The sequence below is a fragment of the Diadema antillarum genome, unplaced genomic scaffold (genome assembly GCF_040938485.1).
Source record: "Diadema antillarum isolate AM-2024a unplaced genomic scaffold, OU_Dant_1.0 seq00000187_RagTag, whole genome shotgun sequence".
In the NCBI taxonomy this organism is placed as follows: Eukaryota; Metazoa; Echinodermata; class Echinoidea; order Diadematoida; family Diadematidae; genus Diadema; species Diadema antillarum.
In genome coordinates, this window is record NW_027271251.1 from 737,940 (window position 1) to 750,212 (window position 12,273).

Sequence of the window (12,273 nt, forward strand, 5' to 3'; positions counted from 1 at the left end):
TCAAAGAATGTGAGTACATAAAAGCTTTGATAGCTGTCAAACAGTGTTTTTCGAAAATAAAACTTACCCATGAAGTTTTGCAAAAAAAAAGGCTCTATCACAATTGAAGGAGTATAGAATCAGTGTTCGTGCTATCGATTGATGGGCAAAGAAGTACACGTAGAACCAGACTGCTGTACATTGTATTATGTGTAAATGACACTGGTTTGCAATACGCTCAGTTTAGAGTTCATTTGTAAACATGTTATCAAACATGTAGGCCGACTGCATAATCATGTCATAATGGTGCCGTATGGAATTGTGCAACTTGCATAACAGGGGATAAGATTATTTGTGTCTCCAAGGCAAACATTCTCAAAGTGTAGTCATGTGAGGAGATAATCTCTCTTGGATGCCAATTATATATGTGTCCAAGATTATACTATGATACTGCTCTCTAAAGCACTTCATCCTGGTGCAAAATTACTATGCCAAGGCATTATAAGTTTCAAACATAATCAAAAGCTCATTCCCAAATTAGACATAATCTTTGATGCAGCTTGAAAACTTGAAGGAACGCACACAGTCATTCACACACATACATGATATTTGAACGTGCTGTGCATGAAAACTTTGTCATTTATCTTGGTACTACTACTGCCTGTATGAGCAAAAAAGTGATTGTTCTTGCATTAGGCCACCAGCAAAGCAGAAAATGCCAAATCTTTCTTCTGAGGAATGTGACAATCCAACAATAGATATCCTATCGCACAATCCAGGAAGTCATTAAAGAGACAGCGCATTCTTCAACTGCACTGCAATTACTACCGGTACAAAAGCTTCCTGCCATTGATACTGCAACAAAGAAGGGCATGTTCCCCATCAAATCTTCACCTTCCCATACAATCACAATGTGCTGCCATGAGATACCAATTTGTTGGTTTCATTATTTCTGCTCTTATTACAATACTGAAGTCTTTCTCTTTCTTCAAATGACCTGTATCTACATTCCCTGAACTTACTGCTTTGCTTCTATGTATCTGCTTTTGTTTTTATCTACCTAAAATTCATAATACAAAACCAATATATTTTGACTTGCTCTGCAACGACTTCATCTAAATTTAAGATGAATATATTTCCATTTTGAGTAACCATTACTTTGTCATAGTTAACGAACCAATTAACAGAACCAATAGCTATTGCACACCCAGGATCTAGAACAAGTGTTTTGACCGTGACAGAAAATTACAGGAAATACTGCTGGCAAATCAAGAGACTTTGCCCAACAGCTGATCAAATCATTGTTTTCAAAACACTAAAAATATATTCAATGCAAATTCTGCTTAAAAATCAGCAGTAGACATCTAGCATTCCAAACTGTGATATCATAACAATCAAATATACTTTTTTTTAACTCTCCAAGCAGATATAAATACTTCTTTGCTTACATTAAAATTAACATTATCTTGTAGATTATGACACTTCCATAGCTGCTCTGAGAACTACAAAGCTACATGCACTGAAATGAAAACACACACATCTCAAATAATAAATCTGATTTTTTTGTTTTTTCTCATAAATTAATGAAGTCGCTTGACACTTATGAATATTACATCCTTTCACATGCAATCTTCACCTTAATGTTCCATCATGAAGACAAAAAAAAAGCTCCAATAAAGCGTGTGATTTTGTATTTTCATTTTTAAAAGGAGCTGTGCCCATTACTTTTAGCTTTTAAGCCATGCTGCTGTAGGCATAACATGCACAAAAATTGGTGTAATTTACCTTCCAGTCACAAAACATGACTCATTTCATTACAGGGCGTTGCGATCCAATGTAAGACTGTATCATCTGCATATACATACATACGTACGTACATACATACAATGTACACACATGTACATATACATACATACACACATAATATGTATACATACAAACATACATACATACAAACATGAACAGACATACATCAATATGTACAGGCCCATCTTTCCACCTTTTGTCATACACTTTTGAGACTTAGATATTAAAGTTTCAAATACATGAAGGTATATTCATATGAAAACTTTTGTAAATCTCAAAGTGATAGGATTTCCTCAAATTTCCTCAACAGCCTACACTGTATGTAGGAGTTACCATACCAGTAAGTAAGACTTGTAGTAATATAAGCAAATAAGTACATTGTATATAACTCTTACATATAGGTGTTGTTTAAAAGTTTACATAATTTTTGTTCCAGCAGTGCAGCTCATACGTTTGGTAAAACTGTGTTGCACATCTGAGTGGCTGAGGTACAGTATGCCCCTTTTTTGCCTGGTGACTGCAGAAAAATTCTAATTGCAATAATCATTCTAACCCAAGCAGTCAAGCAAGGGTGTTTCAGAGTGTCTAAACATTGCTCTAGGCATTGCTTTTATTCCCCCACTTTTGGGAATGCATGTCTAATGTGTCTCTAATACCAGCTACGCAGTGACATTAAGAGGCGCCAAAGTCATGATGATCAGATGATAATTTTCACAGGAAAATTCCCCCTATGGACTTGATGTAATAAAGGAAAAAAGCATAACCATCATGGACAAGTGATATGGAGTAAATGTTACAAATTTGAGAGATTAAAAGAAGAAAAAAAAACACTCTTTGCAGGATACTGCTTCTGCCATAATGTAATGCCTTTAGAATAACTTCTGTGAGGGCACAGGATTACAATCCAAAAATATCATTATCAGGGTTACAATAATTCTTTGCGTAACACTTAGACTACATTCAGTGGGTAATTGACAGAAGCGTATGCCAGACCCGAGGAACAGCAGAGTAACAGTACAAATCCAATACAGACCTTACTGTTAATCATGTGTTGAGAAGGTGTGAATCTTCGTTAATCTGACATTTCTAATTTGCATTTCATTGCACTTCTTCTAATTTGCTGTTCCAAGCGACAACCATTTGTAATCAAACTGCTTAAGCAAATTAATATGCGACTGTCACAAATCCAACTCAGATGTTAAAGGCACACTCCCTTCACCAGCTTTGTTTGAGGCTTTGTTGTTAATCAGGCTCCAGTCATCCTGTGATTGCGCAAAGAAATAATCAAATTTCCTGCTGGAAAAAAAAAAAATGTCTAAAATCTTTCAAAATCATCAGAGCAATCTACCATCCATCACAGGGGATGAACAAAAAGAGCTTCAGCCAAACATCACACCATCCTGAGACAGAAAATTCCTCTACAGCCGGTAATCACTCGACAAACAAAAAAAGAAGATATTTCTAACGAAAGACAACAACGCCTCTACAGGGCACATCTTGTCCAGATAGCGATCCTTTCTACCGTACATGTACATTAATTACTGTCATGTAAAGGTAGGCACAACCCCAAACCTTGGAGAATGAAGTGCAGTTCTGGCATTTATGACTTGGTAGAAACTAAAGTTCAGAGAATATGTACTCCCTCAGGTAAGAGAATTCTGTTGATTTTTGCAACGGAAAAAAGAAAACCATGCATGTGCAAACATATATAATACATTTTTCAAGAGAATCATTCCCTAATCCAATGTGATATCAATGGTTGCAAAACTTGAAGAATGGAGATATATATTGGTTTGTTAGTTAAGAGCATCACAGCACAATGCAATGGAATATATTCAATAGTCTCAGCAATCAAATTAATGTCCTGCTCCCTTCTTCAATTTTACCTCTCTGCAACATCCTTGGCCTCCTCATTTTCACTAAAAACGGAAATAAAGACGGGTTAACAGTACAAATAAAAGATTGATGCCGCCAATCCACAACATTTTTTTTTTTCTGTGCACACACCTATCCTCTATATTATAAACACTATGTCTTGAAGTATGCTATTCAGAGAGCATTCAAAAAATAATTCTTGCAGCTGGTGTCTGCAAGTACATGTCTTTGAATTTGCCAGACTACACTGTACATGTACAGTGTAGGGTTAAAATTATCCGTAACATCACACTGATCAAACTTTGATGCAGAAATACTGTCTTGCAATAACAACAGAAAAAGAAATATAATCTGACGAGTCAGCAAAATCATAGATGACTTTATACATATTATGACACAGCAAAAATATACGTGTGAGAGTTACAGTGGTTGGGACCAACATGAAACACACAATATTAGAACACAGACAGAAAAAGGGTTTCCAAAACTTGTCCAGAAAACTCAAATTTTTGAAGGATTGTTATTTTCCCAATAGCACATGCTTATGAAGCTTTAAAGCAATCTTCTTCTATACAAACATCCTCTCATATTGAGCTAATGTTAACTACACTGCTTCAGTCTTGTCTTGTCTTGTTTTTTTGTTTTTTGTTTTTGCTTTGTTTTTCAAATCACATTGCTTGTGTGAGATGTCAATTCTTAATTGAAAGAATTACATCCTTCAGTTGCTGATTGTTTCACTGATTAATCATTCAATTGATTGTCATTGTCATTATTATTATTATCATTATTATTATTATTGCTACAAAACTGTATCATCTGTAATTATTAACTGCTGGGCAGAGCTAGCAGACAGGATCTAGCGACGGAACTCACTTCTTCACATAGAGGGACTGGTCAGCTCCCAGTGTGTAGAGATTGCTGAGGATTCTGAAGCAGTACACCTGGACCTGGTCCACTGGTGATTCAAATAAACAAACAAACAAACAATAAGAATAAACGCTAGGGCTGCTCACATTACCACATCAATAGGGAGCTTTAGATTTTAGATGCGCGGACGTTCAAAGGGAAAAAAACATGATCTGAGCGTGCGCAGTATAATGACCTGCGCTACTGCGCACGCTCAGATCATGTTTTTTTCCCTCTGAACGTCCGCACGTCTAAAATCTAAAGCTCCCTATTATCAGAGCCATCCCAAAGAGCAGTCTGGGGATGACTGCAAATTGCATGCATCTCAGTGGGCAAATGATGGCAGATTCTTGTGTTCTCTTTTAGAGATCTAGACATGAAGAGGCATGAAAATTTTCCTAATACATACAAGCTATGTAAGTAATACAAGGTATGCTTTTGATTTAGGCTCCCCCACTTTGGTTCCTCCGACTACTACCCTTTGTGGCAAGTGATGTTAGCATTATTGTTTTGATTATTTTTGTACATAAAAATTGACAAAATGTTATTGTGTGGTAATATCTGTAATAATCATTGTAACTCAGTTATGTTTGTTTCATACTTTTGTGAACACAAAGTGGAAATAAATTCAAATCAAATCAAATCAAATCAAATCAAATCAATTGAAATTTTCAGAGAGACTTGGCAGGTCTGAAAGTGAAATAAGATGCATAGGTTCATATCATGTATAAGCAGAAACATTCGTGGCATGAAACTTTCTCAAATTGCAGACCATGAAAAGATTATATAGTACTGTAAGTATGCATTAAGTAGATGAAAAGTTTTGCATGCATTATATTTTTGCAAATCTCTGCTCCTCTTGAAATTTATAAAAGCTTCATGCATGCTAACATTTCGTGTTTTACAGTAATTGCCTTAAAGGGTTAGAGGTTTTAAAAACAAATTTCCTGAGCCTCTTTCCTTTCAGACAACAGAAAAAAAAAAAAAACACCTCCTGAAGAAAAACCAAAGAGCTTTTAAAAATAAAGGGAAAAAGTGAAGTGACGGTGGACTCACAGAGCAGGTCGGCACCATAGTTGTGTCTGGCGAGGTGCTGGAAGAGACTAATCAGCACTGGCACCAGGACTCCAGGCACGTAGTTTATGGCCAGGTTGTGCTTGGACACCTGGGCCGACTTGATGTGGGTAAAGCGGCCACCGTTCCTCACATTCTCCACGGTGGCGCTGAGGTCCTCTGAGGCGTGGCGGAAGAAGATGAGCAGACCGCTTTTGATGGCATCCGTGCTGTGCTTGACCACAGAGCTGACCAAGTGGAAAATATAAGTGTAAAATAGATTAAACAAAAGTTTTCACAAGAATACATTTTCCCCCAACATTACAATAAATTCCATGTCGTATGAATACATGCAACAATTTCACTTATCACATTCATGTTCATACCAGGCATGTCAACGGGGTTATTGTACAATCTCGAATAGTTGATTATTCACAGAAGTTTCCTGGACTATCAAAGGATTGACTCTTATTTTACCTGAGAAGGTCAAAACACTTGATACAGAAGATAACTGAAACATTCCATAAATATCATGCCTCTTTTTTTCTTCTCTCTGAAATTATCATGTCCTCGATGAAACTGTATGAAAAGCACTAGCAATGGATCTGAAAGCAAATAGCTTCTTATAAAGTTTGATTCATTCCTGCCAAGTTGGGTTGAAAGTGTGCATGCAATGTCACATACATGTAAAGAAGAAACCTTTCACATTCTGTAAAATCAATTCTGATTAAAAAATGCAAAACAAAACAGGCAGTGACAATCCCAAGTACATACTGTTTACATAATCTTTAGTGAACAAGGCTATGGATATCGTGCCCTTCTACCATTGAAGGTTGACTCCATAAGTCCATGAACTATCTCCTTTTTTATTGATATAATGCACATACTTCTAAGATTGCAAGAAGACAGCAGACCTGTAACACCTTTAGTGTATTAAAATATCATACGGGTGAATGCACATCTGAAGCTAACAGAATTCTACGTTCTTTAAACAGGGGAGAAAATAGGATGGTACTGGAACATTTTTTGTCAGGTGAAGGGGCAAAATTTTCACAGATACATCTCTGAAGAATGGCTTTGTACAGCCATTATATTCTACATCATCCTGCATTACTGTGGCCATATGTGATAACAACATGGACTGCTAAAGAAATCGTACTAATATATACTCTTGGCGCATTCCAATTGTTAAGAGATCAGGCACAGGATCCGAATGCGAATGCACATGACGTGAAACTCCCCAACATCTTGCAACGTGACACAGGGGGATGGTACAACGATGCATAGAAACAGAATGTCAGAAAATGCATTGTTGTATATTGTTACCCTTGATGACATCACCCGAAAGAGTGCACATGTGTATGACATTCACACTAAGTACAATATGTGTGGTCCATTTCTATATACAGTATATCTAGAGAACCTTGTTGACTTTTGGCACCAGAAAATTCATGCATCCAGGCAGTGCATGTAGAGCTCCAGATTTTAACAAGCTTCAAGTTCATTGGCTACTGCTGTTCCAGCTGAAATCAACAGAAATCGCTCTATTTCAGACCTGCTGGTATGATGTACATGTACACCATATATTCTTTAAATAGAAATATGTTTCCTTCATCAAGTCATGCTAAATGGAACACTATGATGTCTTCACTCCTTTCTTTAAAGTCCAGGAATAGTCTATTGTGCTGGTGGTTTTCAAGGCATACATCATGTATGTGCAACGTGTGATGGTGCATGCATTGGTGTATATGTACACTGTAACACTGCATTCTGGGAGGAAGAGTGTGAAGTGTTGAGTGTAGACTGAAATGTTCAGGGTAGATATACATGTAAATGAGTATTGTATGATGATGGAGTAAAGTGGAATGAAATTTAAACTGTGCTCCTTTTTGTTTAATCTCCAGAAACTTTACAATCATGCTTGCAATTACATTACAATCAAAATCATCTCTTCCTTTGCAAGCACAGTTAGCATCTATTTTCTGCATGATTTTCCAACATCCCAAACGACGACAAAGATATGTCCTTTTGTTAGAGAAAACAGCGATTAAACCTTTTAATAAAAACAAGAAAGTGAAAAAAAAGAAACAATACTTTAATAGAGATTACTTAAAAAACACCAATTAGAAGGGTGTTTTCCCATCTACACCTCACAATGATTAAAGCTGATGACACCATGAAAGACAGAATGCATGGAATGGAAACAGATGAATTGAAAATCGTTTGAAAACATGGTCAAGCAAATGGGAGGTTAAAGGTTATGGTGGAGAATTCCTAAAGAAAAGGAATTTAGGGTACACAATAGAAATCGATCAGGATGGATCACAGGAAAATTATTCAAGATGTAAACAAGTCAAAGGAACAGAGGGTGGATCAATGACGTGACACTGACATGGAATAGAAAGATGGCAGACAAAAAGGGAATAAAAATGAGCATTGTGTATTATGAAAGAAGACTGGAAAAATAACAGGCAAAAACAAATTAAGTAAAGTCCATTTTTTTTTATACCTCAACAAGGATTTCATGAAGGAAGTTATAGGAAAGAGGTAATTAAGCCTCCAAAAATTAAGTGGCAAGAGTTTGCCAGAACAAAGCAGGGTAAAAAGACAAGAGTAGAAGAAAACATCGCAACAAAGAAGAGCAAAGAAACATAAAACATTTTTATCTGAAATGAATGCTACAGGGGAAAGATATGGACAGGAATAATGGCAACTGAAAAAAAAAGGTAGAGAATGAAAATAAAGAATGCTTACAGATTATTTGTGTGAGTGTATATGTGTGTGTGTGTTTGTGTGTCTGTGCAGGGGGAAACGGGGTCATGGGTAAGATGAAACATGGGGGGGGGGTAGGGGAGGGGAGGGGGCAACCCACACCAAAATCACACTTGATACCTGATACCCTCTGACTGAGAAACCCTGGGTTCATAAGACAGAGATAGAAATATGTAGTGAGAGATACAGAGTGCAAACAAGAAAAACAATAAGGAAAACAGGACAAACTAAGAAAAATCAATCAATAAATAAGAAACTTTCAGCACAGTGTGTTGTGTATGAGTGGAGAAAAAAGATGGGTTCTCTTTGGATTACTGTATGCGCGATATATTTCGAAAGTATAATATTGTGACTTGGATTCGGACTTGTATGACAATTTTGCGAGTGTTCAAATTTGCTGTTCAGAGCAAAATTAATGGTAAAAAGCAAAAGCATCCCTCTTTCTAAGAGAAAAGGAACCAATTCCCACCTAAGAGACATTACACAATGCCTTTGTGATATGGGAGGTGAAATTTTCGTGAGTAGTTAATTTTGCGAATATCAACTGACGTTTGAAATGGTGGAAAAGAAACATCACAAAATATTCTGCCTACACAGCACCATGATCTTCTTCCAAAAGCTGGAAATTATATCAAGGGGTCAGTACGTTGGATTATACATTTATTAAGAACAAATGTGTTTGTGATTTTCATGTCAACACTGACTGAATTCATTGACAAAGATATCTACACATTGTATGAATGGCAAATTGAGTAGCAGCATAGGGAAACACATTACTAGAACATACAACACAAGTGGAAAATTGGCTTAGAAATGGTAATTCTTAAGATACGTGTGTGTTGTAATTCTTTTTCTTTGAATGAGCATAAACTACAAAATGTAGCCCTAACAATTATTGGTGCTCTAATTATGTACAAATTGAAATTGAAAGGAAGACATCAACAAAAGTGGTAGCAACATAAATCTGACAATAAACAATAAATAAAATCACATAAACTTATGGCTCTAGGGATTCTCTGATATCTGAAAAATGGTATGAAAGCATGTGTCAAAATATCCTCTGTATTCCTGTGAGGATAGGGAGAGGCAGTCAATATCCCTCAATTTTTTTCACGGTAAGACTGACCTTGCATCGATGGATTGAGCCACCACTCTGATGCAGCGGATGAAAGGCAGGAGGTCGCGACCTGGAAGTGTAAAGGTAGGATACCACATCTTGCAAGATCAACAATTTGTCACTTAAAACAGGAGGCGGAATGTTACGGCATACTGTAGCTTTGTACATAAAGCATCTTCCTACATTTGACATCATTTCATACAACTGCTATAATCTACTAACAAAGGAGAATAAAGAACAGCAGTTTGTATTTGTTCACATTGCGAAACGACACAGCATACAGTACGACTAGAAGTCTGTATGACCGAAAATATACTTCATGCTTAATACAATGTACCTTACTTTGAATCTACGTCGCCTGCTCCATATGGCATATCGACCAGCCCTCATCATCTATGGCTAAATGTGTCTATTGCATTGGTAAGGTCTAGTCATTTGCAGGAAAAAAATCCTCTTGAGACTTCTACTTGAAATTATATACAAAATATTTATGTGTTAATCTACTGTAAACAATGCTGACTTTTGTGGAGTTCTCCCTTTTGCCATAATGCAAAGTACACATTATTATAACAGCTTTAAACTTAACCCTCACTTACCAAAGAGGTTGATCTTTTGTCGAATTAGCTGGGCTAGCTTGCAGAAAAGGCTGAGGTACAAAACACATAAAACATTTGTAAAAGAAAGGCATAGTCATTCATCTATCGATGTTAGAGCTATATCTAGTTAAAATTACACAGTACACGTTGACCAAAGAATACTCAAACATTTGTCAAGACAATGAAAAAAAGTGCATTGCCTTACAAATGATGTATACATGTATCATTACCAATGTCATCACTACCTCAAGTTCTAGAGCCATTATTTGACAAGACTTTTTTTTTCTGTAATGGGCATTAACAAGTCTGCAGCATTGGCTACCATAGCCAGAATCTGGACAAACTGTGACACACATACTGACAGGTGATGGAAATAGTTTGCATGCAAAAAGCTGAGGAAATTTATAAATAGCAAATACAAAAAAAAAAGGATACATGAAATCATACATTTTTGTTTCCAGCAAACAGTTCTTTGCTGCCAAGTCATATCACAATCAGTCTTATACAATGAGCCATGCACTGAATCGCAGCTAACACTGTCAGCCATAAAAATTCTGAAAGATTGAAATCTGCACTAGATACCATGCAATGTTACACTCACTGTCTGTATCTTTTACTGTTATGACTGTATGTACAGCATGGTGCTACAAGCCATCTGCTTGCCACAGCAAACCAGATAAAGTTCACCATTGGGAAAGTGTAAAAAGTGATGGAAATTGCCATTCCAGTGCATTAGATGTTTGCCTTATTGACATTTCACACTTAAAGAATTTGGAAACACGGCATAGTTGTTAATATGATAGGAAAACATGTCAACAACACACAACAGTCATGCAAGAAGAAATCAGACAAGCAAGGAAAACAACTACAGCTGACAGAACACTTTTGAATATTTAGTTCAGAACTTGATCTCATTCTGCAGACAATGATAACATACTTTTTGAAAAACGTATACATACATTGTACAGTTGTATAAATACCACATTTTGTGTAATTATCAACTAAATGACAAATATTAACACACATTCCACGGGACTTTAAAATTGTGAACAGTGTGAACAGGGGGTTATTACTGAGAAAAGTATACTACATTTTTTTTTGTCTTGAAATTTCTATCACGATTTAAAAAAGTTTATATTCTATGTGTACATATACAGAGTAAATCTGAATTGATTGCTACGTGTAGTTTATCATACAATATTTCAATGCTCAGACTACCACCACCACCACCATTCTTCTGAAGGAAACATGTGAACATACATCACATTTATTGGCCACATCTATGCACAATACAAACACACACTGGGCTGGATGGACTCATCTACAGTCGACTCGAACTGAGAATTAGAAGCATGCACATTACTTCCTTCATCAGATATGTTTCAATCTATCCACAGAGTTAGACATGAAATGGAATGCAATTGCAGTTTGAAACGTGTACAATGTAAAAACCAGAAGATTGTATTATTCCTTCTCATCCCTACAACACTCATGTATTATACCCATCCAGTCCCAAGGCTTAACATGCAAACCAAATTCACAGATTCTGAAGCATATATTATTACAGGAGCGGACACTATAACACACATACATGTAATCTATTCCTATTGTACCTTCCTTCTTTCAAATGACATGAAGATTGGGTATTAAACATATCAACTTCACAGACAAATCTTACTGTCTGGCAGACAAACACAGTAGTGCTAGATGTAACACATGAATGATGTGTCATGGAAATGTATGTAAAGTTACATAACTGTCATATGACTTTAAAACTACCAAATATTCAAATGCACCATCACATACAAAGTACATCATCTTTACAGATGAAAATGCTGTTTGCTGACTATATTTCCATATGACAGCAGAAATGTTATTAAAGTGTTTATTATTGCAATCAAAAACTTATCAAAAAAACATTTGAAAAAAAGAGGCCTGAGTAGAAGGTTACGTGGATTAGTTTAACCGTCATGTTGAATGATGAATGACACCATATAAGAGTGGTTTTAAAGTGTACACATTAACTACTGTTTGGTCATTTTTCAAAATATGAGTTCAAAAAGTCACATAAGGGTGTGTTGCTACCTACGGTGTATTCTACACTCACAAAGACAGTTTACAAAACGATCACCAATTTAAACGTTAACCATTAATAGGGAAGAATACCAA

At 36.2% G+C, this 12,273-nt stretch overlaps 1 protein-coding gene across 1 annotated transcript in view; it reads right to left on the reverse strand.

The window, feature by feature from the left end:
- LOC139728602 (ryanodine receptor 2-like) overlaps positions 1–12,273 on the reverse strand; it is a 326,287-nt gene that overhangs the window by 91,911 nt on the left and 222,103 nt on the right. The window contains exons 74-77 of the mRNA XM_071639541.1: positions 10,105–10,154; positions 9,518–9,578; positions 5,623–5,867; positions 4,534–4,615 (exon numbers count right to left, since the gene is read on the reverse strand). Coding sequence (XP_071495642.1) covers positions 4,534–4,615; positions 5,623–5,867; positions 9,518–9,578; positions 10,105–10,154 — 438 coding nt within the window. The remainder of the gene's footprint in view (positions 1–4,533; positions 4,616–5,622; positions 5,868–9,517; positions 9,579–10,104; positions 10,155–12,273) is intronic.